Source organism: Carcharodon carcharias, chromosome 13, assembly GCF_017639515.1.
Source record: "Carcharodon carcharias isolate sCarCar2 chromosome 13, sCarCar2.pri, whole genome shotgun sequence".
NCBI classification, from domain to species: Eukaryota; Metazoa; Chordata; class Chondrichthyes; order Lamniformes; family Lamnidae; genus Carcharodon; species Carcharodon carcharias.
Genome location: NC_054479.1, coordinates 119,794,317 through 119,821,661, shown reverse-complemented (window position 1 = coordinate 119,821,661; position 27,345 = coordinate 119,794,317). Strand labels below are relative to the sequence as shown.

General features: G+C 43.6%; 1 protein-coding gene across 3 annotated transcripts in view; it reads right to left on the bottom strand.

The window, feature by feature from the left end:
* Positions 1-27,345, bottom strand: part of si:ch211-284e20.8 (uncharacterized protein LOC563738 homolog) — a 45,793-nt gene that overhangs the window by 17,317 nt on the left and 1,131 nt on the right. For 2 of the 3 annotated variants that reach the window (XM_041202387.1, XM_041202389.1), the window contains exons 2-5: positions 12,142-12,252; positions 10,719-10,821; positions 7,555-7,715; positions 1,422-1,532 (exon numbers count right to left, since the gene is read on the bottom strand). In XM_041202387.1, coding sequence (XP_041058321.1) covers positions 1,422-1,532; positions 7,555-7,715; positions 10,719-10,812 — 366 coding nt within the window. In that variant the 5' untranslated portion in view covers positions 10,813-10,821; positions 12,142-12,252. Of the gene's footprint in view, positions 1-1,421; positions 1,533-7,554; positions 7,716-10,718; positions 10,822-10,911; positions 10,960-12,141; positions 12,253-27,345 lie in introns of those variants that run through there. The other variant, XM_041202388.1, reaches the window with a different exon arrangement.

Here is a 27,345-nt window from a genome sequence, read left to right as displayed (position 1 = left end):
AAAGTTTCATATACCAACCCCCACCTCTTTTATTATGTTTTCCCCAAATACAGGCTGCAGTTGCCTCCCATAACCATTACCATCCCATCTGCAGACCAGTTCAGAGCTAGACAAGCCAATGGACAGTGACTGTGAAAACGCCCTGCACAGTAAGCTGTGCATTATCCCAAATCAGCATACAGTCCTTGCTCCTCTCTGGAGCGGGAGTACAAGGTGCTTGCCATGTATAGCCCAGTAGCATAGCCTGGTACATCCCATGACTGTCTCTACTCTCTCACTCTTGACTGTGAGGTCCACAGAGCCCGAGGACTGTATCATTCCCTGACTCCTGTGAACCCAAGGAGTGTTTCTACTCTGTGACTCTGACCCTACTGGCCCCAGACCAAGGACTTTGTCTTTCAGTGAGTTCCCCATTGCCCTCAAAACTGAACACTACACTGTCTCCCTTTCCACCACCCCCCCACCCAGCTTCATGAGTTTCAGTGTGACCCATCCCTCTTCCGCTATATGAACACCACCCATCCCACCCCCAACTTTCCTATTCCGAAGCCTACATGCATCCCCTCCCCTTCATACATTTGATATCCCACCTACCCCATTGCTTGTCAGCTTTTCAGTTTCCCTTGTCGGGTTCCAGCGCCCCACCCCTCAGTCTCCCCTCTGTCTTCCATCGTTCCCCCTCCCCCACAACCCTTTGCAATGCCTTCCTGCCCGTTTGCCCCCGTGTGTCCATTATCCTTCCCCCCAGTAACCCCCATCTAATTGCTGGTCTCTGAATGTTCAGGGCTGCTTGAGTACTGCTGCTAGGTAGTGTCTTCAGAAAAATGGAGGCACACCAACCCAACACCCCAGCAGTGTGGTGTTCCACTGGCATTGCAACGAGACCAGCACAGCGCTGTAGCAGGCAGGCTATGAATGTTGCACTCACCTCAAAGTCATGAGCAAAGTGAGATCCAACCACTGCACGGCACTCTTTTTCAAATGTGATTCAAATTGATGTGATTTGCTGCTGGAGTGACGCAAGATTGGGAGGGGCCATGTAGTTCTAGTGAGCAGCATATTTAATGGGAATTCATGAGATGGTAATGAATGCGATTGGCGTTCACGCTACTAGTCAGCGGGATACCTGACCTGCCATTAACCTGCCATTGGGAGAATTGCAAGCTGTTTTCATGGTGGCAGGATTCCAGTTTTTTGGCTCCCGCTAGATTCTCCACTCCCGCCCACCACAAAACCCACCTTTGGCATGATGGAAAAATTCTGCCCTTCATGTTTACTGCTGACGTCCACAATGCTGGCTACCCCATCCTATTTTATTTCAATTAACATTGTGCACTTCTTATTACTTATTCATGCTGTTTAAATATAATTTCCCATTCATCTTCAGCAGCATTGCATGTGTTAATTATACATGAACTTACTGCTTCATCCTTGGCTTTAATTGGGCAATCAGATGAAAACTCATTTCTGTCCTCTTGACATTCTGTCTCCTGAATTTGAAAATGCACCCAGTATCTCTCTCCTATTACCACCTGAAAAAGCAAATCAGAGACATCAGCTGCTTTTATCTCCTATGAAGTCAAAAATAAGCAATTGGATTTATGCACTAACCACGAGGTCTCTCACATTGCCAACTGGGATTGCAAAAACACTATGGCGCCCGAAACTCACCAGTGTGAAATAGCGCGCGATGACATCAGGCGAGCGTACCGATATCATCGCGCACTCGCGTGATATTTCAGTCGGCTGGAGCGCACAAGAGTCGGCAGTGCACTCATTGACAATTAAGAGGGCGATTAAGTCCCATTAGTTAATTAATTAAATTGCAATTTTCACTGCCCATCCAACCTTACAGTTGGCAGATGGATGAATTGAGCAGATGGCCTTTGCGTTTTTGTGAAACCTTACCCACGGGCGGGATGAGGTTTCTCCGACAATGACTGAAAAACAATTAAAAAAATTTAAACCCATTTTTCACATGTCTCTGTTCATGTGACAGAATCACATGTGGGGACATGTTTTCCTTGTTTTTCGGATCTTTTATGTTTCATTTTAAAATTCTTCAGCTCCTTCAGGGAGCTTTCAGTGAGCGCATTCCTACGCATGCACAGGCTTCTGCGCTCAGGCTCCTCCCGCACCCCCCCCAACCAGGCAGCGCTGAGGCATCCAGCGTGAGTTTCACTCTGGCTGGTCGTTAATTGTCCAGCCAGTGTGAAATCGCAATCGGGGCCCTATTGTGGGCAGTGGATCATTTCGCGGCCGCTCCCAGGCACGCCCACTGCGCCCGCCCAAAGAGGGAGAAATCGTCCGCCAAAGTACTCCACAAGTGATTTTCATTGGAATCAGTGTGTCGAAAACACCAGCTATAGGCAGTCACAAAAATTTAGCCTTTAGTGTCAGCCTATGGTCTGAACATGAATAACCTCGAGACTCAACTATTCTACTGCTCAGCTGGATGGTATGCATAAAACAGTGTAAAATTCTGATGCCTGTATCCTTACCTGCATCACAGACTATCACCCTGTGCTCACTGATATACATTGGCTCCTGGTTTCTCCAATGCCTCCAATTTATAATTCTCATCCTTATTTTCACATGTGCTTGTGGCCTCATCTCTCCCTATCTCTCTAACCACCTCAAACTCCAATATTCCCCAAGAACTCTGCATACCACCAACTCCAGTCTCCTGTGCATCCCCCGCTCCCTCTGTTATACTATTGGCAGCTGTGCCATCAACCTTCTCGGCCCTGGCCTTTAGAATTCCCTGCTTAAGATTCTCTGCCCCTTCACCGCACTCACCTCATTTAAGACCCTTCTTAAATGTCAATTTTTGTCTGTTTATGTTTCTGTGAAGTACCTTGGGGTATTTTTCTATGGCTAAAGGCTCTATATAAATGCAAGTTCTTCTTGTTCACACACAAAGCATTTTCTAGCAGGAGTCACCACATAATAGCAAAACCTCGAATGATTTACCCCTTCATAGGCACTCCAAACAAGACCAGCTCATAAGAACTATTAATTGAATCTGGACCAGTAAGGCTTACTTACACACTGCTTCTCCCAACTGAACTATCAAGGATAAGTTAATTCTCTGTCAGTTTCTCTGTCTTTCTCTTTGTCTCCAGCCCTCAACATCACTTAGGAAAGTCTCAAATCAGTTCAGCTGCTGCATTAAACATTTGCTACTTTCCAATCTGAAAAGATCTAGATTTACATATGCAAAACTTCTGTCAGTAAATTGAGGACTAAACACTCAAAAATTTAAGTATGGCACACTTCACTAGAAACCCAAAGGTTGGTACAGAAATCCAGTTTACAGTAAAATCCTGATGAGTCGAGTCCCAGGGGATCCGCCCACAAATTCATGTTAAGTGGAGCTTCGTGATATATGAGGAGGCCCTATTCCCACGTAACTTGATAGGCCTAAAAAGAGGGTCTATGTCAAAAACAACAGATTCAAATGCCAAATGAAAATGCAGTAAATGTGAAAAAGTCTTTATTCAATTTTTTTCAAACCTTACAATGTCCTGAGCTTGCTAGGCTGGAGCTAGGTATTGAAAAATATCCAGAGTTGGTTCTGGAAAAACTCTGTAATCTTTTCTTGCTTAGCATCCTGTCTTCAGATGTGCACGATACAGTTCAGTCAATGCAGTCAAACAGGTTTTGTTTTCATGCTGCACTGCAAAACCCCAGAGCTTCTCTATAGCCTTCGCGGCATTGACTAGGCAGGTGGACTCTTCAGGGTCACTGGCCTCCTTGGGCTCCTCAACTGAAGAACGTACAGCATCTACAGTGGCATCATCCATCAGCTCTGTCATGCAGCATATGGCATTGTCCACCTCCGTGTAAGTTTCCATGATTGTCTCTTCTGGAATTTCCATGCCGGCCTCCTGCAGCCAAGCAAAAAATGCCTTGTCATTGGGTAGGTTGGCCTCACCCTGCTTCTCCTCATACTTGACGCCTTGTGTAATAGTAACTGGTTTGAACTCAGTGTGGTGGAAGCTGTTGGCAGTTGTGACTTCTGCCATCACCTTCCATGTGTTCATCATGAACATTGTCTCTAGAACAGCTGGATTGTGCTCCTGCTTATCAGTGTTTATGACAACCTGAGAGATCAAGCTGCCGTCATTTGTGGGTTTTCAGGTTCCTAATCACCCCTGCCTGGTTCATTGGCTGGAGCTTGGTCATGGTGTTGGGAGGCAAGAACATCTGCTTGACGCTTTTTGGGCCAGCAATGTCAGGGTGTGTGGGACAGATTTCTAGCAATAATGACAACTTCCTTTCCTTTCGTTGATGCTTTTTATCTACCCATGCCTCAAAAATTCTGGAGGTCAGTCAGGCAGTTTTGTTAGTCTCGTACTGCGTGGGTAGTGTCTTGACATTCAACAAGTACTGTGGCTTCTTGGATTCACTCATCACAAGAAGTGGCAGCTTTTTGGTGCCATCCATGTTGGTACAGACAAAAGCAGTGATGTGTTCCTTGCTCCACTTTCCACCATTACATGTTTCACCTTTAAACATCAAAGAGCGATCTAGAAAAAGATGGTAAAACAGTTTGATTTCATCTGCATTAAAAATGTCTCATGTTGCAAGCTTGTTCACGTGGATGAGGCTATTTTGGAGCCAATCATCTGTCATTGCTGCCGTAACCACTGCACCCTCACCACTTACCGCACAGAAGATGATGCCGTGCCTTGTCTTGAATCGGTCCAGCCGAGGTGAACTCCATGTGGCCCAGTTGCTTTGCCAGGGCAACTTCCCTTTCCTGAGGAATTGGACCGGAGATGGGAGTGTTCTCTGATCAGGCTGCCTTGAACCACATTAGCTGAGCTTCTTCAACACCGGGATAGACAGCCGTTCTCATCCTCTTCCTTGATACAGAGAATGCCTACTTATTGAACTCTTCTACATGTTCACCTTGTGTTTTATAATGGTGGACAAACTCGACGGTGGAATCTCCCACTGCTTTGCGATGTCCGCTTTCCACATTGCACCAGTTTTCCACTTGTTGTATCAACTTCACCTTCTCTCTGATTGACAACACTTTTAACTTTCACACAGGTTTAGCCAATCTCTCAGGTTTTGCATGTTCTTTCACAGGGAGACCTTGATGTCAAATGATGGTTATCCTAGCACACCATGATTTAGTGCTCATGTGTGGTCTAACACCGTTCTGATTGGTTGGCACGGTCATGTGACAAGCTTAGGCAAATTTAGCTAATCCAAAGTCACCAGACCGGAATTTCAGCTTATCACAGGTATCGTTCTATCGGTTTTGCCATAGCAAATGGTTGACAACTTCAATGCAACGGGAATTTTGTGTTGTCTGAATTTGATTCATTATGATTTCACTTGTATTTCTGAAAAATTATCAAATTCCATCCCCAATTAAATGGCTAAATTCTTCCCCTCAGTGGACAGAGAACTGTTAATAATAGGTTTCAGTTCCCCTTATTACTGCTCCAGCCAAAATTTCTGATTGACTTCAAATAACATTAAAAAAAAACTCAGTTAATACCACCCAGGTTACTTGCCTGGCCTGGAGACTCATTTGTTCAAATGAGTAGGTGACTAAGACACCTACCCAAAAGCAACGAGGGTCTTTTTTCCCCACACAAGCATGTAGCATCTTGATGATGTCATCAAGACCCAACTGCAATTTTTACTCGACAGCTTGAGTAGGAAATCAAAGTAAATTTGCCAGCCCATCAACCTCCTGTCGCCAGAATAGGCCCAAAAAGGTATGGTCTTTTTCCCCTCTTTCGTAGGGACAGATAAGGAAAGTTTAGGCCTCTTCTTCTGCAGTCCCCACCAAAGCACCCCCTCTTCCCCAATCATGAGACCACAGCCACATATCCAATCACTTACCCGATCTCAGTGGATGGCATCCAGGCCCCACAATTTTTCATTCGTTCCCACTGACTCCCTGGATGGATTGTGTGAGAAGTCGACCAAGGGTTTAAAATATCCTGGATCTTATTTCTGAAGTAACTGGTGAGTTTCCAGCTCAAACTGCTATTTACCCATTCAAACTGGCCCAGAGTGAAAATTGGGCCTAGAAGCTTGATTAATTAAAAACTGGTCATCAAGCAAATCACCAACCAGAAAGTTTCCCATACTTATGCTCCTATTTCATATGTATACAAATTCTCATCCAGACTATGGACAAAAGTAATCTCACATTTGATATAATTTTCAGATTCCTTCCCAAGAAAATCACTGGAATGGCTCCACAATTTATTCGATATTACACCCAAATACTGATTCATTCAGGTGGACAGGGCCAGTATAGCAAAAAGATTGAAACATCTGAAATGCATTGTGTTAACTGGTGAAATAATGCACTCTACAAGGCAAATTAATCACAAAACTAAATACATACTTTATAAGTTTAAAAAGAAAATTCTGTCACACATTGTTCCGATGCTGAGAGTTCAGGCTGGTATCTGCCAATGTGACTATCATACCTGTTACCTAGATGGACATGGAAGCAGTGCAGGTTAACTCACCTTCTGTTTTTCCTAGGGAAATGTTAAGTACGCATTCAGTATTTGTCCTGAACGATTATCCAAGATGTAGAAAATTATAAGCATAAATCTGGATCCTACAATTGCATGGCACTGTCTTCCATAGGTCAAGGCAGCATACGACCATTATATATCTGCATTTATTTATTGTCTCATTGGGCTGGGTTTAAAGGGGTGCTGGATCCCCGCTCACCTGATTAAAAAAAAGTCAGGGATGAGCCCACCCCTCACTCGGATAGGCCCACAGGGATCTAAAGCTCAGAGGGCCATTGCTTTAAGGCAGAACTTCTCCCAACCATTTGGACAGGATGTCCCGCCTCAAAGAGCTGCCAGCCAATCAAATGACCAATAGCTCTCTGGTCCCAGCAGCGCCACAGGGAGCACTGATCATTGCTGGGACGACAACATTCCCCAACACTGAGGAGCCTGAGCCAGAGTGGGTGGGAGGGGGGGATCTGTCGAGGCCAAGTTAGCAGATTAGAAAGCAGGGGTGAGGGGTCCAGGGCAGACAGGTCAGCGGGGGAGTGGAGGATGTGATGACCTGCGAGGAGGGTGGGGGGTAAGGTTCTGATAAGGTTCTTCCCTTTGCCCACCACCAGCCCAAGCAGTGCAAGTTGCTGGGCTGGACACTTGGCGTGTGATGGATTATATCCCAGTGATGGATTGAGGTCCTTGTGGCCATTACTGGCCATTTAAGGGCCTCAATTAGCCCACAGGTGGGCAGGCTTTCCAACGGCTCCTCCGTTGCTGGTAAAATCGCAGCAGGGGCAGGCAAGCACAGCGTCCATGACATTTTATGGGTTCCCCTGTCTGCAAACACACTGCTGAATGTTGTAAAATCCAGCCACACAGTCTTACAACACAGAAGGAGGCCTTTTGGCCCCCGGGGCCTGAGCTGACCCTTAAAAGAGCTATTCAATTAGTCCCACTCCCCTCCCTTTCCCAATAACATTGCACATTTTTCCTTCTCAAGTATATATTCTAAAGATATTGGCATGTTGGTTATTTAATTCCGTTCATTCATTACCTCCTTTATCGCGTAAATAATCTTGTTAAGAGTGAACGTCCTCTTCTTTTTATTTTCGTCATTGAAGGCTTTCACTGCTAATTCCACAGATGCTTTCACCAAAGGGTTGTCAAGGGTTACAGATACCGGGCAACCTTCACAAGTAACAGCAACAGTCTCCACTGGAGAAACAAGTGATGCAATTAATTTTCAACATGAAAGGCAAGCTGCATGGATAGTTCAAAATTAAAGAGATCGCCAAACAAAGCCTCACTGAATGATATAATTGACATCAAATTTATACTGATATCTGGGGCCAGATCTTCCTGTGAGCTTGTGAAAACCCAACTGGTACACTTTTGCACCTCCCAAAATGCAAACCTGACCCTGTGTGACTTTGCCTGGGATTTCACAGGTCAGGTTCACAGTGAATTATTCAAGCCACGATGGAGAGCTTAAGGAGAGTGGGTGCGGAGATGGGCTGGTTGGAAGGCCCACTCTGGTTTTCCAACACAGCAGCCTAGCTCGCAACATTGTTTAAAGGGCCCCTAAACCTCACCCATCACCCCCTCAACCCCATCCACCATCGCCTCACTCCTACACCCACCCCTGCCACCCCATGCCATCCTTTCCATCTCCACCTCTAACCACCCCTATGAAATGGAGTGAATTCTTCCCTTCATGATTCACTTTATAAACACACAGGGCCCTGTCCTTTGCAGACAGGAGTATGTCCATGCATTGCATCTTTTTCAACTAAACAAAAGCCATTCTCTGGTTCATTTCCCAACCATGCATCGACCCATCAGTGTCGACCTGCCTGGTTTGAATTTGAAAAGCTTGGCAGTTAAATGTCCCCTGGTGCATTCTCCATAGCAACACCTCTACCAATCAGAGTCCACTTGCCAACCAATCAGCACTCTCTTCTCATGCAGTATCAATGTTGTTCCCTTTACTAGTGGCATTTTTGTGAAGTGTCCTGATGAGTGCAAGATGAAAAACTTTGACAGCATGTCTCTTTTTTCAGCCATACTCAAGTTCTGTATTGCCAAATGACTATTTATATAAATAATAGTTACCTTGAGACTTGCCTTCCAACCATGAGAACAAGAAAAGACCAATAAACTTTACAGCTTATCTTAGTTTTTTCCAACAGGGCAAGGAAAATCAGTCATTAAACAAAAATTCTGAGTTAACTGGGATGGCCTTGAGTCAACAATTAGAATTGATGTTTGTACCCGAACCATGATTTTGAGGTACAATGATACTGACGTCAGACATTGTGGCTGGAATCAGTCAGCCCGGATCATGCAAAATGTCCAAATTCTGGTCCTTGGAAGTTCAGCAGTGTAAAAAGGAACCTCCCTGGGTAATGACAATTTCAGCAAAAAGCAACATGCTATAAGAAGGAAGTAAGGGAGTGAAAAATATCTTCAATAATTAGGCAAATAACTGGAGGTGAGAAGGGAAGACTGACAAATAAATCAGAAACTTATACCTTAAACAAGACTGTCAGTCCAAGTGTTAAACTCTGTCACTGTAATGACAGTATATGGTAATACCAGTCACTGCTCAGCTGACTCATTACATTAAATAAATTGGGGAATAAAGCATTAGGGAATGAATCTGAAACTGTTTTATTGATGTTATGTCATTTTAATGACTGAATTATCAAGGTTTTCCATATCATCTATCTGGAATTTAACTTTTCACGTAATACCATTCAGTGATCAGTAATTGATGTTCAGACAAAACATATCTGTGCCAAATGCATCTTTTTTGGATGTATCTTATTGTGAATCTTATTGAACTCAGCGTTTATAAGCATATAAGTTCCAGGGATTTCCTGTGCAGCAGTAGGTAATAAAGGATTGCAGACTTTAAAGAGGCTTGGATTTTTATCCACAAACTCAAAACATGCATTTGTAGAATCATAGGTATTGTAGCACAGTAAAGTACCATTTGGGCCATTACACCTGTCATTTTATATTCATTCTTCCCAAAAAACAATATAGTTTCTGCCTGAAAGGTTATGTGTGATTCCATGTTCCGATAACATGGGAAATAATGGCAGGAGTAGGCCATTTGGTCCTTCAAGCCTGCTCCACCAAGGAAGGAGAGTTAGCAGAATTGCATTGCATGAACTGATTTCTTTTAACATCCCTCTTTTTCTCCAACGATGATCCTGAGTTTATGCCCCGTTGTTGTTGATTTGCCAACTAAAAATAACAATCCTTTGTTATTTCCTCTCTGAAAATCTTTTATAATTCTATAAATTTCTACTAAATCCCCTTTAACCTTCTCAGTTGAAATGCCTCCATTTTCTAACCTATCTTCATAATTATAACATCTCAATCCTGTAATCATTTCATGTAATCTTCACTGTACCCTTTCTAAAGCTATATTTGCCTTCCTATAATGGAGTGTTCAAAGCTGTGCATAATACTCTAATTTGTAGCCAAGCCAATGTCATGTATAAATTCAATCGCTTCTTGTTTTTGTATTCAATGCCTCCATAAACCAAACCATTTGTCTTTCTTAATATTGCCACTTCTACCTTCACTCCCACCTTTAAAGATCAACATAGTCAAATTTCTGTGGGGTGGGGGTTCTCCCAACGTACTGCTGTGACTTTGACAGAAGAGCAGCAGAAAGTCCTGAGAAATAGCATGCATAAAACATTTACCATTTGTCTAGGGTTTCTATCAATGTTTCCTCTCAGTCATGCAGCAACCTGAAAGTGCCCATGCAGGCCTCGCATATATTGGCCCCTTTAATTTATGATGCTTGCAAAGACACACAAAGAAATTTAAAGGCAAATCACCATAACACTGCAAGAAAAAAAATTAGAAAGTACATTGGTTTCCACCAATCTTCTGCCAAAGTTACAGCGTGGAATTAGGAGAACCGCCACGGAAATCATGTGCCTATGTATCTGTGCTCCTACCAATTTGGGTTCTCTAAACTTCTTTTTCTAAGATGTTCTGGGGTAAATTTTTGTGCTTACTACCTGAGTGGTAATCTGGCAGAGTGGATCATCTGTCTGTTGTCAAATCCACTCAATTTTCATTTTATTGATTTCAATGGAACTCCCCAGCTTTCTCCAGTACACAGCAATGATGCCACAGTGAATGATATTATCAAGGTAGTAGCATTTCCAAAGCATTATATAAAATGTTACTCACCAACTCTTTTCACAGGCTTTATTAGGTTACATAAAGGTGTCTCGGGCACTTTAATTTGGAACCCAAATTCAAAGACGACTTCTGCTTCACACATACCCACAGACTGGAAAACATGAATCATTTAATTTAAACATTGATCAGTCTCACACTCTCTATTGTATTGCTGTTCATTTTACTGTGCCAAATCACTTACCCTATTTCTCTTCTATAATCCCGAGTTTTCTTGGAAACTGAACACAGGCTGAAAAGAAGGCTGTCTTTTATTGATTAAAACATCAAGGGTTTTTTTTTCAGAAATTGTGGTGTTTCAAAGTGTTTTTAAAAAAATCAAATGCATTAATGATATTCAAATAAATGAAATAAATGGAAGCAGTTGTTAGGGTGAACAGGGTAAAGAGAATTTGATGTTACTGGAACAGTAATATGGCCTGAAACTTCATTTGAGCTGGAATAAAAGAAGATGGTTGAGAAGAACTACTGCTGTATTCATGAGTTCTGCTGTGAAACTGTGACCATTGCAACAATTCTTTTGGGCAGGGAATGGGATAAATGTTTAGATAATTATTGACCATTATATTTTTCACACACTTAATTGAATGTGTCATCTGTTAAGAGTTTGTCTTAAGACCCTTGCTAGTGACCAAATGGTTGGAAAGATACTACATTTTGATAATTGATTTTGGTCTTCTTCTGCCCCTACTTGCTGCTGCTTTCTTTCTTCTTCCTAGGGGAAGACCCATTTGCAGGATGAAATTGCGTTGCTGCATATTTTTTATGGGAAAATTGATTATTTAAATGGGTCATCCAAACAAAGCATATGTGACTTCAATGATCCAACTGTACAGTGTGACAGCTCCTATTGTTGTATAAAGTATTTGTTGGATCAAAGTTCAAGGCAATGATTACCTCAATAATTACCGACAGAACTGTGGCCCTGTTGCAGAAATGGGTACAGGAATATACATAGCTGTGTGACAAGCTCCTTGGGTAATCAATTTCTACTTGAAAACTTCTGCCCACAAATGTGGGTGGCAGCATAAGGATAGGCTCTAAGCAATGGCCTCAGGTGCCTATGCATCTAATATGCTACCTCTCATTCTCTCCCCACATGTACAAAAGGAGGGACCACAGGGATTCCCATAGCAACATATAGAAAGCACACAAGAAAATATCCCTGGAAAGATTGGCACAGATACCAGATAAAGCTTATGTTTAAGAATCTCTCAGCAAATTTCTGTTTTGCAAAATAGCAAATGTTTACAGCCACACCCCTCGCTTAACACTAGTTACAGAATGATCATTTAATTTCCTTATTCACTGTTTAAATTAGATGATATGTTATAAACTCAAGAAGTTATAGATCGCTTTTTAAAAATTAGTTTTGGGCTTTTCCTGAAGGAACGATTAGTATAAAAATGCTTACAGCATCACTGTCAGATTTGAATGGACAAGCTCGCAGCTCCACTTGTTCTTGGCAGAAGGTTTCTTTGATGTCAAATATCACAGTGTATGCCTTCACCCCTGGAGAAGTTATCTGTTAAGAAGCACATAACATAAAACAATGTTTTCTTCCTTTATCATTCACCTGGATCCACGTAATGGAAATGAAATGAACATACCACATTACATAACATGAATGCTTTCATATTTTTCATTATTACTGACAGATGAAGAGTTATTTCAAGGGCCTTGCCCTATCCTTGACATCTTCGCATGCACACATTTAATTGCCTACTGTCTGTAATGTTCTATTTTTATGGGAAACAATCATCTAAGCAACATAAAATACAATAAAAAGTGCAAGGAAATTCTTTGTCAGCATGTGATTCTTTCCCTCATGAAAAATCTGTTACTGGTACATTGAATGATTGAAAGAGAGGGTGAAAAATTGAATGCACATTTTTCACAATTTTTTTTTATTTGTTTTACTCTTTCCTTGGAGAATAATTGTGGAAGGATTCGCAGGATGTTTAATGGGCTGTGACATGAAAAACTTTTTCCATGACCGTAGCCGCCATTATCCCAGCCATTAGCATGGTTAGTTCCAAGTAACAGAAGAGTTTTATGGCTTCTCAGAAGCCATGTTATGAGGGTAAAACACCTGCGCTTACTGGACACATGAGTACCCTGCTGAATGTCAAACCAGAATTCAGAGTCTGAGCCCTGGGTCTCCACTCATGGGATTGTCTGGAGCTGGGTTTGAACTCCACACCTTCCTCCACAATTTGTAATAAATCTTATATTAAAACTATAGAAATTGACAGCAAATAGGAGGCCTTTTAGCCTTCTGTGCCAATGCTGGATCTTTGTTAGAATGCAAAACTAAGCCCACTGCACCAAACTCTTTCTAAAGCCCCATAGCTTTCTCTGCTTCAAATATTTTTCCAAGTTCTGTTTATAGTAAGCAATCTCTCTACTTCCTTTTGGCAAAGCATTGCATGCTCCTACAATACTTAACACAACTAAATTTCTCCCCAGTCAGAGGAAATAGCTTTCCTCTATTCAATATAAAAACCCTTCATAATTTTAATAAACTTAATTAAATCTTTTCTTACCCTTCCCTACTCCACTGGAAATGGTTCCAGGATCTCTTCTCCCCTCATAACAATAGTTTTCATACCTGGTTTCATCCCAGTCAATTTATTGTTACATGGTCTCTATGGCTCTCATATTCTTTCCTAATGGGCACCATAAGCTACACACACCACTGTATTCTAGTCATAGCCTAGTCAATATATTTTATAACTTTATTGTGACTTATTTATACTGAAATTCTAAACCTCTATTTATAAAATCTCCAAAAGATTGGCCTCCTTAATGGCTTATTCGATCTGCAATTGTATTTTTAGGGAATTACCTACTTAAAAAATTTCCCTCTTCGTCCTTCTTGGCCTCTCTGCAGCTTTTAAAACTGTTGACCCATCATCCTCCTCCAACACCTCTCCACTGTCATCCAGTAGCGTGGGACTGCGCTCACCTTATTCCATCCTTATCTACCCAATCACAGAATCGTTTGCAATGGCTTCTCTTCCTGCTCCTGCACTGTTACCTCTGGAGTCCCCCCAAGGATCTATCTTTGGCCCCCGCCCATTTCTAATCTACATGCTGCCTTTCCACAACATCATTCAAAGTCACAATGTTAGTTTTTACATGTACACTGATGACACTCAGCTCCACCTCACCCTCACCTCTCTCAACTCCTTCAATATGGCTAAGTTATCAGATTGTTTTTCCAACATCTGGAAATGAATGAGCAGAAATTACCTCCAATTAAATATTGGGAAGGCTGAGGCCATCGTTTTCAACCCCTACTTCAAATTCCATTCCCTAGGTGCCCACTCCATCCATCTCCCTGGAAACAGTGAGATTAAGCCAGTCTGTACGCAACCTTGGTGTCACATTTGAACCTGAGATGAGCTCCCGACCTCATACTTGTGCTATTACTAGGACCGCCTATTTCCACCTCCATAACATCACCTGACTTTGCCTCTGTCTCAGCTTTGCTGCTGATTACTTCATTCATGCCTTTGTTAACTTGAGACTTAACTATTTCAACGCACTCCTGGTTGGTCTCCCACATTCTACCCTCTGTAAACTTGAGGCCATCCAAAACTCTGCTGCCTGTGTCTTAACTTACAGCAAGTCTTGTTTGCCTATCACTCTGTGCTTGCTGACCTATATTGTCTCTTGGTCAAGCAAAGCCTTGGATCTAAAATTCTCACCCTTATTTTCTAATTGCTGCATGGCCTCAACGGCCCCTTTCTCTTGTAGGATCGAAATCCTCTCCAACTGGGAAACTTATGGAACATAATTTCAAACCCACTGGATGATTGGAACTATAAATTTCAAAAAGATAAACTGCAGTCAGCATTACAGGGCTGTTAATTTGGACATTTAGTGAAAACACAGTGACTCATCAGTGACTAACACGATCAAGAAGCCTGATTACCCATTACAAAGGACATGTCATCAATACAATACATTCAAGGAATTATTCAACCACCACAGCCAATAGTACTGGAATAGGGTCATTCAAATCCTCATTAACTCTGGAGCCAGGAAGTGTTACTGTGCTATTACTGTGCCACCTCAAACAGTTGGGGAATTGCTCATACAATGAGAACTAATAATATTCATCTGGATATATCTTCCATGGAAAACCCTGTATTGTTTCAACCAGCAGGAGCTGATGACATTTGTCTAGACTTCGTGTGGAATCAACGAAATGGACATTGGAACAACAGGAAATATGTTTTGACATGTCTGAGTTAAATTATTATAAAAGAAGAGCAAATCTGATCACCTGGGCTACAGTTGGAAGAAGGGTGGAGTTTGGTCACCTTGACTCAGGCCTACAGGCAACACTGGACAGACCAGCTATGTTGGGGATTGTAAGTTTCAGCCAAATTGTAGTGATATTGGTCTGAGGGTTTTGTGAAGGTTTGGGGTGAAAACTTGGTGTATTTTTTGCCAGTATCTCGTAACTTCTTTCAGCCATATCATGGTGATATTGGTCTGAGGGTTTTTCTCTAAAGGTTTCAGGACAGGACGCGGTGATTTGCCTTTGTTTTTGTAAGTTTTAACCGAAATGTGGTGACTTTGTGTCGGGTACTAGGAATAGGTTGTTTTAAATTTTGGGTTTTGTATTGTGGGGTTGTGGCTGATTCAATAAAGCAATTGTGAATTATCAGAAGAAACTTGTCTCGCTGGTCATTCTGTTCAAGCCATACACTTCTGAATCTGGTGTCATGAACTTGAGTGTGGGGAGGGTCTCTGAGGGAAAAGGGGAACCCCTACACTCTCTAATCTCTTTCAGCCACAACCCTCCCAGAAATCCATGTTCCTCTAATTCTGGCTTCTTGTGCATCCCAAATTTTAATTGCTCCTCCAATGATGGCCATGGTTTCCGTTGTCTAGGCCCCAAGCACTGGAATATCCTCCCCACACCTCTCTGCTTCTCTACCTCACTTTCCTCCTGTAAGACATTCCTTATTGATTAGTGATATGTATTAGATATACTTAAAAGCATGAAGTACAACCTCAACAACTTATATTTATATATCATCTTAAATGCATTGAACATCCCAAGGTGCTTTACAGAGCATTATAGAACAAAGTATGATGCTGAGCCACAGAAGGTGGTATTGGCGTGAATCTTCTGAGGAGAGACAATCACCATCAGATTGTTGGTCCACTTCTAAGTTTCTGCGCCACGAAGTAGCTCCACATTTCTGGCTGCGTCTTCCAAAGCCCAGTTTCTTCAGAAATGCGGAGCTGACTTCCATCGAGCTGCTTCCACATAGCAATAGATCATCAGGAGGAAGATAAGCCATGTCTTCGTATTCTGTTCAGTGTCCACTAACACACGGAGAAGCTTTGGGACATTTAAACAGCTTTTCAGTGTGTTAGTGAATTAGTGAATAGGTGAGTGAATGGGTGAATGTGTAGGTGTGTAAGTGGCTGGGGTGGGTGAGGAAAGTGGGTAGATGGATAGGGTGGCAGCTGGGCAGGGTGGTAGGTGAGTATGGTGGCAGCTGGGTAGGATGGCAGCTGGGCAGGGTGGTAGGTGAGTATGGTGGCAGCTGGGAAGGGCAGCAGCTGAGCAGGGTGGTAGGTGGGCAGGGTGACAGATGGGTCGGGGAGTAGCTGGGTCAAGTCAGGAGGGAGTCTGGGGAGTCGGGTGGTGTCTAGACAGGTCGGTTCGTGGGTCAGGGGTGGGAGTCAGGTGGTGGGGATTAGTCAGGTTGGGTCAGGGGGAGTTGTGTGGTGGAGGCTAGTAAGGTCAGGTCAGAGGGGTTGGAGGGGAGTCAGGGAGTGGCAGTTGTATGGGTACCCAGGAATTAGACTAGGATATTTTGACTAATATTTCCTGGATAACTATTGTCGATTGTTGTAAAAGCCCATCTGGTTCACTAATGGCCTTCAGGGGAGGAAATCTGCAGTCGTTACCTGGTCTGGCCTGCATGTGACTCCAGATCCACAGCAATGTGTTGACTCTTAAATGCCCCTAAAATGGCCTAGCAAGTCACTCAATTGTATCAAACCGCTAAAAATTCCAAAAAAAGCAATGAAACCAGATGCACCATGTGGCATCCACCCAGGCACTGGAAACAACAATGGCAAACTCAGCCCTGTCGACCCTGCAAAGTCCTCCTTACTAACACCTGGGGGCTAGTGCCAAAATTGGGAGAGTTGTCTCACAGACAAGAAAAGCAACAGAGTGACATAGTCATCCTCACGGAATCATACCTTACACATAATGTCCCAGACACCACCATTACCATCCCTGGGTATGTCAGGACCCACCAGCAGGACAGGCCCAGCAGAGGTTGTGGCACAGTGGTATATGGTCAAACCCCATGAAGTCTCATGGGATCAGGTCAAACATTGGCAAGGAAACCTGCTGATTATCACATACCACCCCCACCCTGCCATCAGCTGATGAATCAGTACTCCTCCACGTTGAACACCACTTGGAGGAACTACTGAGGGTGGCAAGAGTGCAGAAGTACTCTGTGTGGGGAACTTCAATGTCCATCACCAAGAGTGGCTCGGTAGCACCACTACAGACTGAACTGGCTGCAGGGCTGCTAGACTGAGTCTGTGGCCGGTAGTGAGGGAACCAATAAGAGGGAAAAACATACTTGACCTCATCCTCACCAACCTGCCAGCTGCAGATGCATCTGTGCATGACAGTCTCAGTAGAAGTGACCACCGTACAGTCCTTGTGGAGACAAAGACCCATCTTCACATTGAGGATACCCTCCATCGTGTTGTGTGGTAAGACCACTGTGTTAAATGGGATATATTTCAAATAGATCTAGCAACTCAAGACTGGGAAACCATGGGCGCTGTGGACCATCAGCAACAGCAAAATTGTAAACAACCAAAATCTGTAACCTCATAGCCTGGCATATCCTCCACTCTACTGTTACCACCAAGCCAGGGGACCAATCCTGGTTCAACAAAGAGTGCAGGAGGGCATGCTAGGAGCAGCACCAGGCATACCTAAAAATGAGCCATCAACCTGGTGAAGCTACAACGCAGGACTATTTGCATGCCAAACAGCATAAGCAACAAGCGATAGACAGAGCTAAGCAATTCCACAATCAACGGATCAGATTTAAGCTCTGCAGTCCTGCCACATCCAGTCATGAATGACAGTGGACAATTAAACAACTCACTGGAGAGCAGGCTCCACAAATAACCACATCCTCACTGATGGGGGAGGCTAGCATATCAGTGCAAATGATAATGCTGAAGCATTTGCAACAACCTTCAGCCATGAGTGCTGAGTGGACGATCCATCTCCGCCTCCCCCGGAGGTCCCCAGCATCACAGATGCCACTCTTCAGCCAATTTGATTCACTCCACGTGATATCAAGAAACGACTGAAGGCACTGGATAGTGCAAAGGCTATGGGCCCTGACAATATTCCGACAGTAGTACTGAAGACTTGTGTTCCAGAACTTGCCACATCCCTAGCCAAGCTATTCCAGTACAGCTGCAACACAGGTATCTACCCAGCAATTTGGAAAATTGCCCCGGTATGTCCTGCACACACAAAGCAGGACAAATCCAATGTGGCCAATTACCACCCCATCTCGATCATCAGTGAAATCTTTGTGATAATCTGCTCACTGACACTTAGTTTGGGTTCTGCCAGGGCCACTCAGCTCCTGGCCTTATTACAGCCTAGGTTCAAACATGGATAAAAGAGTTGAACTCCAGAGGTGAGGTGAGAGTGACGCCCTTGACATCAAGGCGGCATTTGGCTGAGTGCGGCATAAAGAGGCCCTAGCAAAACTCTCCGCTGATTGGAGTCACACCTAGCACAAAGGAAGGTGGTTGTGATTGTTGAAGGTCAATCACCTCAGTTCCAGGACATAACTGCAGGAGTTCCTCAGGGTAGTGTCCTCGGCCCAACCATCTTCAGCTGCTTCATCAATGACCTTCCCTCCATCGTAAGTTCAGAAGTTGTGATGTTTGCTGTGCAGTCATCAACATTCAGCACCATTCGTGACTCCTCAGATACTGAAGCAGTCTATGTCCATGTCCAACTGCATCAAAACCTGGACAATGTTTGTATTCCTCTTGTGGAAAAATCTAGAACTAGGGGTCACTGTTTAAAAATAAGGGATTGCCCATTTAAAACAGAGATGCGATGAAATTTTTTCATTCGGAGGGTCGTGAGTCTTTGGAACTCTCTTCCTGAAAAGGTGGCGGAAGCAGAGTCTTTGAATATTTTTAAGACAAAAGTGGATAGATTCTTGGTAAACAAGGGGGTGATAGGTTATTGGGGGTAGGTGAGATGCAGATTTCAAGTTACTATTAGATCAGCCATGATCTTATTAAATGGCAGAGCTGGCTCGAGGGGCTGAATGGCCTACTCCTGTTCCTTGTTCATATATTTGTATCCAGGCTTGGGCTGACAATTGGCAAGTAAGACTCACGCCACAAAAGTGCCAGGCAATGACCATCTCCAACAAGAGAGAATCTAATTATCGCCCTTTGACATTCAGTGGCATTGCCACCTCTGAATTGCCCACTTTCAACATCCTGGGGGTTACCATTGACCAGAAACTGAACTGGACTAGCCATATAAATACTGTGGCTACAAGAGCATGTCAGAGGCTAGGAATCCTGTGACGAGTAACTCCCCCTCCTGACTCCCCAAAGCTTATCCACCATCTACAAGGCACAAGTCAGGAGCATGATGGAATACTCTCCACTTGCCTGGATAAGTGCAACTCCAACAACAATCAAGAAACTTAACACCATCCAGGACAAAGCAGCCCGCTTGATTGGCACCACATTCACAAACATTCATTCCGTCCACCATAGATGCACAGTGGTAGCAAATGTGTACCACCTACAAGTTGCATTGCAGAAATTCACCAAAGCTCCTTAGACAGCACTTTCCACAACCACTATCATCTAGAAGGACAAGGGCAGCAGACACATGGGAACATCACCACCTAGAAGTTCCCCTCCAAGCCACACAGCATTCTGACTTGGAAGTGTATCACCATTCTTTCACAGTCACAGGGTCAAAATCCTGGAACTCCCTCCCTAACAGCACTGTGGTTGTACCTACATCACATGGACTGCAGCTAACACCACCTTCTCAAGGGCAGTTAGGGATGGATAATAAATGCTGGCCTAGCCAGTGATGCCCACGTCCCATGAATGAATATTTTTAAAAATCCAAACCTGAAGCAGTAATAGATACAACGGTCTACAAAAATAATCTTAATTTTATACTCTACAGACAAATTTCTATGATACAAATAAATTTCTGAGTCCATAAATTTCATGCCAAAACATATCTAATAATGCTGCCATTCAGTAAAACCAGTCGCATAGATAATAACAAGAATCTAAGTTGCAACATTATTTGTTGCACAATGATGTTTTATATTCTGTGCTCTTATTTAGTCTTCAGGCTTCAACTTGCCCAAGTAAAAAATATCATAACCATGCAACACTGAGAGAAAAACATTTTTCCATTAGATTGAAACATTTTCATAAACTTTTGATTTATACTGTATCTTGATTTCATTTTATTTTAATCTGTTGTTCTTTTTACCCTATATTTTACTTCCTCTTCTTTAGATTTCTTCCTCATTTCGCATCGTTGCTCAGCTGAGAGGGATGGGGACATGGGTAGGCAGTCACATTTCCCAGCTCTTGCCATTATCATTTCACAGTGAGGCTCCAAGAGATGACAGTATAATTTTCCTAGGTCTTTAGTGCAGCCTTGCAAATGAGTGAAGTTTGGAACTGCGTGTGTACCTGGAAGTTTGGTGAATAGGGGAGTTAGATGACGAGAGGAAAAAGGTGTTCCTTTTCTCTTTCTTTTTATAACTTTTTCACCCTGTAGGATTTGGTTATTACTCTATCACAGGGAAAGAAGCTGGCTGCTCAGTGAGTATCTGCTATGTGGTTAAGGTCTATTCCATTCTTAAGGTTTAAAATAGTACAGGAAGTGGTGGTAAATTTTGTAAAATATATAAAATAGGAAAATAAATAATTTAATAATATAATTAAATAGTTATTTAAAACACATTAAGGATGGCAGAACAGGTGATGTATCATTGCTGTGCCATGTGGGAGCTTCTGGATGCAAGTGTGATCCAGGGCAAACGCGTCTGCAGTAAGTTTTTGCGGCTCGAGGAGCTTCGGCTCAGGGTCATTGAGCTGGAGGCCAAGCTGCAGACACTGTGACACATCAGGGAGGGGGAAAGCTACTTGGATACTTTACACCAGGAAGCAATTATGCCCCTGACGATAGGGTCCTCTGATTTAGTCAGTGATCAGGGACAGGAGGGTATGACTGCAAGTGAGGCAGGTAAGGGGACCCAGAGGTCATGAGAGCAGGAGCCTCAACCTTTGTAATTATCCAATAGGCTTGAGGTTCTCTCAGCTTGTTTGGATGAGAATGGGGGCTGCAGGGTGGATGAGCTGACTGACCAAGGCACTGTGGTTTAGGATGCCATTCAAGTGGGGGGACCAAAAAAGGAATGTAGGGGTAGTAGAGGACAATATAGTAAGGGGGAGTGACACTGTTCTTTGCAGCAAGGAGCAAGGGTCCAGATGGCTGTGTTGCCTGCCTGGTGCCAGGGTTTGGGACATCTGCTCAGAGCTGGAGAGGAACTTGCAGTGGGAGGGGGAGGATCCAGTCGTCATGGTCCATGTAGTTACCAACAACATAGGTAGAACTAGGAAAGAGGTTCTGCATGGCCAGCTTGAGGAGCTAGGCACTAAATTAAAAAGTAGAACTTCAAAGGTAATAGTCTCTGGATTATTAGCTGAGCCATGTGCAAATTGGCATAGGGTACATAAAATTAGAGAGATGAATGTGTGGCGCAATGACTGGTTTGGGAGAAGTGGGTTCCGGTTCATGGGACACTGGCACCAATACTGGGGAAAGTGGCAGCTGTACTGTAGGGACAGCTTACACCTGAACTGTGCTGTGACTGATGCCACATAATTAGGGAAATAGAGAGGGCTTTAAACTAAATAGTGGCAGCCAGGGGTCAAATTTGGGAAGATGTGGTAAACCAAAGAGTACAGACGAGGCAGGAGAGACAGGTATTAATATAGGGAATGATAAACAGACTGTGACAGGAAGGGAAAAGAGCACAAATCTAAGAGTAAATCAGCAGATAATGCTAGAGGTTACAAAAATAATAAAAGGCCAAAACTAAAGGCTCTGTATCTGAATACACGTAGTATTCCAAACATAAGAGATGAACTGATAGTGTCAATAGAACTAAATAAGTACGATCTGATAGCCATTGCAAAGACATGGCTGCAGGGTGACATAGATTGGGGCCTGAATATTGAAGGATACATGACATTTAAGAAGGACAGGAAGCTAGGAGAAGTTGGAGGAATGGCTCTCTTAATTAAGGATGGTATTAACACAATAGAGAAGGATGACCTAAATTCAGGAAACCAGGATGTAGAAGTGGTTTGGGCAGAGATGAGAAATGAAAAAGGCAAGAGTCACTTGGGGGAGTGGTGTGCAGGCCCCCTAATTGTAACCATATGCAGGACAGGGTATAAAGGAGGAAATGAAGGGAGCCATCAAAAAGGTAAGGTGATTATCATGGGGGATTTTAAGGCACATATAGGCCAGATTTTTCTGGTTGGCGAGTGGGGGCAGGGCCTGCTCGCCGACGCATAAAATGACGCATGGTGACATTGGGCGTGCATCCCGACGTCACAGCGCATCATTCAGATCTTCAGTTCGATAGGTGCGCACCGGAGTCGGCTGTGTGCCCGCCAAACTGTCAAAGGCCTATTGAGGCCATATAAATATCATTTAAAGGAATTAACGGAGCTGCCTGTCCAATCTTTATGTTGGCGGGCAGGCGAAGACGCCAAGCGACCTTTGCATTTTTCATGAAAGGGATGAGGTTTCATGAAGTGTTTATAAGTTGAATGAAAGTTTTTATTAAAGTCCATTGACATGTCCCAGCTCACGTAACACTGTCACATGAGGGGACGTGTCTTAAAAAAATTTTTTTTCTTTATCAAAATTTTTGGAAATCAAACTAATCTCCCTGAGGCAGCTTTGTGGAAGAATCTAGAACTAGGGGTCTCTGTTTAAAAATGTCCAAATGCATCAAAACCTGGACAATGTTTGTATTCCTCTTGTGGAAGAATCTAGAACTAGGGGTCTCTGTTTAAAAATAAGAGGTTGCCCATTTAAGACAGAGATGAGGAGAATTTTTTTCTCTTTGATGGTCGTGAGTCTTTGGAACTCTCTTCCTCAAAAGATGATGGAAGCAGAGTTTTTGAATATTTTTATTGCAGAGCTAGATAGATTTGTGCTAAGCAAGGGGGTGAAAGGTTCTAAGGGGTAGGTGGGAATGTGAGGTTACAATCAGATGGCTCTTCAGTTTTCTCACTCTCAATATGATGATATACCTGGTTTGTGCTTAGAGACTGCTCCTGATGGTGGTTGCCAAGGCAGGATCCATAAAAGTGGTTGATTTGAACCAACCCGAATGCCCAGCCCATTAGAAACAAGGTTTGGGGGCAATTAAAATAGATTAGGAAGTTACCCACTCCAATCTCAGCCCATTTTGGCCGAGTGTTAGGCTTCCTCCTCCTTTCCAGGATTGTAATTGCTATGCCAATCCCTTCTGATCTATTTTTTTTGTTGCAAGGACCATTCCTACAAGTCCCCAACAGCGGGCTCTGAGCCACCTAATTTTGACTGGGCAGCCATTTCCTGCCAACTTCATGGCCATTTTGTTTGAGACGTTGGCAAGTGGCATGTCGATTTTATTTCATTTAACAGGTTTAAAGTAAAAAAATTAGGAATGATAATATGGAGTCAACATGACTGCAGCAATGTACAACTTGTTCAACGCCAAAAGCAGTGAGTTAGTTATTCTGCCTTTCTGTTTCTGGCAGGCTGCCTGATATTTCAGTGAGTTACCCAGTGAGTGGTTCAGCCATAGAGATGAGAAAGGTCCCAGAGTCCAATCCCAATTTATGCTGAATTAGTTAATCTCAGTTGAGTGTCAGTAGAGACAATACAACTGATCTTGGCACCCACCTTCCCAAAAAAAGACATTCCATTGCCTAGCTTGTGCTTTACAGCATTCCCCAAAAAAGATGTTCGTTGTCCTGTGTAATTTGTATGTGTAGCATTTCATCACTCTTAATTCTTCTGAAGAAAGAACATATTTTACAACAGCCTGTTTTATTTTGATTCTCAGTTATGTGGGCATCACTCTCAAGGTTGGTATTTATTGCATTCTTACTTCCCCAGCTGTTATATACAATTGAGTGGCTTACTAGGTCATTTCAGAGGACAGTTATGGGCTACATATAAGCCAGATAGCAGATTTACTTTGCAAAAGTATACTACTGAACCAGTTAGAATTTGGAAACAATCTGATAGTTTCATGGTAATTTTTAGTGATATCAGATTTGTTAAACTGAATGTAGAATTCTCAAGCTACTATAAGCTTTGAACTCAGACTCTCTGGATTATTGGGCTGGCTCTTACTCTCCCTTGCTGGCAGGTTTGAAGAAGTAAAATGCAACCTACCGCCTGACTGAAATTTTACTGGGGGCAGGGGAGGTTTTGGGCAGCCGTCCCACCTATGAGCCTATTGAAAATGGCCAAATAAGGGCCTCAGCCTGCTGCTGCCAGTACTCTACCGACAGCAACCAGAGGTTCACACCATGTGGGGAGCAGAGCAGATTCGGCTGCACAGGCTGATGTTGGGCAAAAAGTGGGAGGAGCAAGGCATCCCCCGAAAGGCCATCCTTCCCCTTTAATCCTCCGCTTTGGCCCATTGAACCTGCCCCCTTGACCCCCAACCCCCCTACCCCTGCCAAGACAGCCGACTCCAGGTTTTTTGGCCTGGGACTGCCAGTAATCCCAGCAGTGGCCACCACTCCCAGTTGGAGCTACTGGGACTACAAAATTGCTGCCCAATCCATTTGGCCAGCAGCTCCCTAAGGCGGGACTTCCTCCTGAGATGGGGTGGAAATCTCTCCAGCATTAAATTACTGTGGAGCAGCTGGTGGGATTGTGATTGGGTACCCCCCAGCCCTGAATTTTTAGCTCGGGAGCAGTGGAGACCATGGCACTCCATAAAATTCAGCCCATTAGTCCAGGTCTCTGGATTACTAGTCCAGTAACATAACTATTAAAGTACCTACAGCTATTATAGTGACTTATAAAACGGCAGAAAACATTATCCAGGCAGGCCAAGAAATAACGTTACGTCAGTTATCTTCTTCAGTGGAATTCAAAAAAACTTGTTTAATGGCAATTTGAACAAAGAATTATTTTGATCTCTGTATGTTGCAACATCATAAATAACTTGCCTTTGAATACATTTATGATGGCACTACCCTTAGTGCACAGCTAGTGCAATTCTTCCCCTCCAGCTTTTGAAATCAGGCCTAGAAAGATCATGTACAAATTTGCCCAAAGGGTGCAAAACAAATATTGCAATTTTTTTTACATTTCCTTCTTATTTTAATTGTAGGAATTAAATTAATTTAAAATGAGATACCAGCATTAACCTGTAATAGCTCAGTTCTCTATTGTTATTAGTGGAAGAAGTCACGTGTTTTGGTTCAGGTTGGCTGATTCATTGACTTATGTGCATGATTAGTGTTGACCTTGATTTTTGGGCGTGGGTCCTGTTAAATTTGCAACATGCCCACACCTGTTAGAAATGAGATAAGCAGCACATAAAATTCATTCACACCTCATTTCCCTGAATGTAGCATAGTCATGATCGGCTGCCATGCAGCCACAAACTCCGCTGCATTGCCAGTGTCCTCTGCGCACCATAGTAGACTGAGTCATATTGTGAAGAAAGCACGTGCTCCAGGCATTTTTCCCTTTTTAAAGGCACAGTCCCTACAGAATGAAAGGGCCATTGCAGGCTGGTGGATAATTGCATTTTGGCACTGAGAGAGAAAACAGATGGCACACCAGGGGTAGGAAAGAGCTCTCCTCTTCAGTGTTGCCATCGTGGACGCACTATAGAGAGTAGTGAAGACCAGAAAGGAGGCCATGTTTCCAATGGAAGGAAAGGAAGCACTCGAAATTAAGCTTCTACAGGGAATGGTAGCATGTTGCATGGTGCTCAATGCTCAGACTGTGGCTCTTAGAACCTGTCAGTAGTGATAGAAAAAATGTAATTACCTTGCTCAGGTGGTCAAGGTGAATGAATGTATCTGCATATCACATCTTGCACCCATCACTCACACTGCTCAATGCACCACTACCACCTGTCTTTCACCCAGCAACATTGCCTGACACTCAGGGCTCATCCTTAATATCTTTACACTGCACCTCACCCACACTCACCTTCCAATCATGACATCCACACATACCTGTACACAATTCCGCAAATGAATACCTATTCAGCTATGTAGGCAGATCACCCAACCATATTGATATACAATCACTATTATTCTGCCCTCTGTCTTGCAACAAAAGGACCAGCAGAGGTCCATCACATACCCATCCCGTCAGTGCCTTTGAGGAAATGGTCAGTAAGATAATGGGCACCTCATGTTGCTGAGGCCGTCCAGGATGATGCAAAGTTCCAGAATTATGCACCTTCTCCATTCAGTGCTCATCCTGAAAAATGTCACGAAATGGAAACTGCCAATAGAGTGACTGTAAACCTTCTGCCGCCCCCACCCCCAGCCCCACTTTTGTCATCCCTAGCCTCCCCTTATGCTCTTGTGCTTTCAGATAATCAAGAACTATTGGCTGCTCAGAAACGGTAGCGTCGGGTAGAAGGGCAGGAAGAAGAAGCACCATCACTTGACCATACACTTGTAGCCACCAACTCAGGCACTGGCATTGCGTTTCCCTTTGAGATTAGTTTGGATCAGCATGTGGTGAGTTACTAGGCACAAGTGGGCTGCAGATAGAACAGGAGGATAGGTCAGTTCATGTGCGAACTCCCTGGAGGCCAAGCTCACAGACGAGTTCTGTTGCAGGGGATTTAAATGAGGACCTCATCACGGCAGACTATGGGAAAGTATTGATTAACAAGAACATTAAGATCCTTGGTGCACTGGCAGACCTGCCAGATAGCCTCCAGTCACTGGTTAGAAACATGGAGAAGTCCAGTTCCACATGGCACAGGGCATTGCCCAGAGCTTGGAGCCCATCCTTTCCACAATGGAAGTGGCGAGCAACTCCATAACAGCACTGCCAGTCCAAACCACGAAGGAGCATCTGATGTCGCGTTCAGTGACTCAACTTCCACTTCAGCACAGGAGAAGTCCTGCTGATATCAGCGCTGCAGTGGAAGCTTAGAAAGAGGTCATGAGATCCATGGCTGCTGGCACTCAGGCTCAGGGTGCTGCCATTGTAGGTGTGGATCTCAATGCTCGACGGCGCATATAGGCTCCCACAGCAGTCAGGCAATCTCTGTCAATTACAAGGATTGCTGAGATGCTGCCCCATCGGAGTGACAGTGGAACCGTGGAGCACGAATCTACTGTTCTTTCTCAGGGTTACAGCATTCCTGCTCCCACCTCTGCCAGTCCACCAGTGTCCTTACTATTGCTTCTCAGCTAGCCAACACAGACAACTAAGGTGCTGCATTCCAGAGGTGGA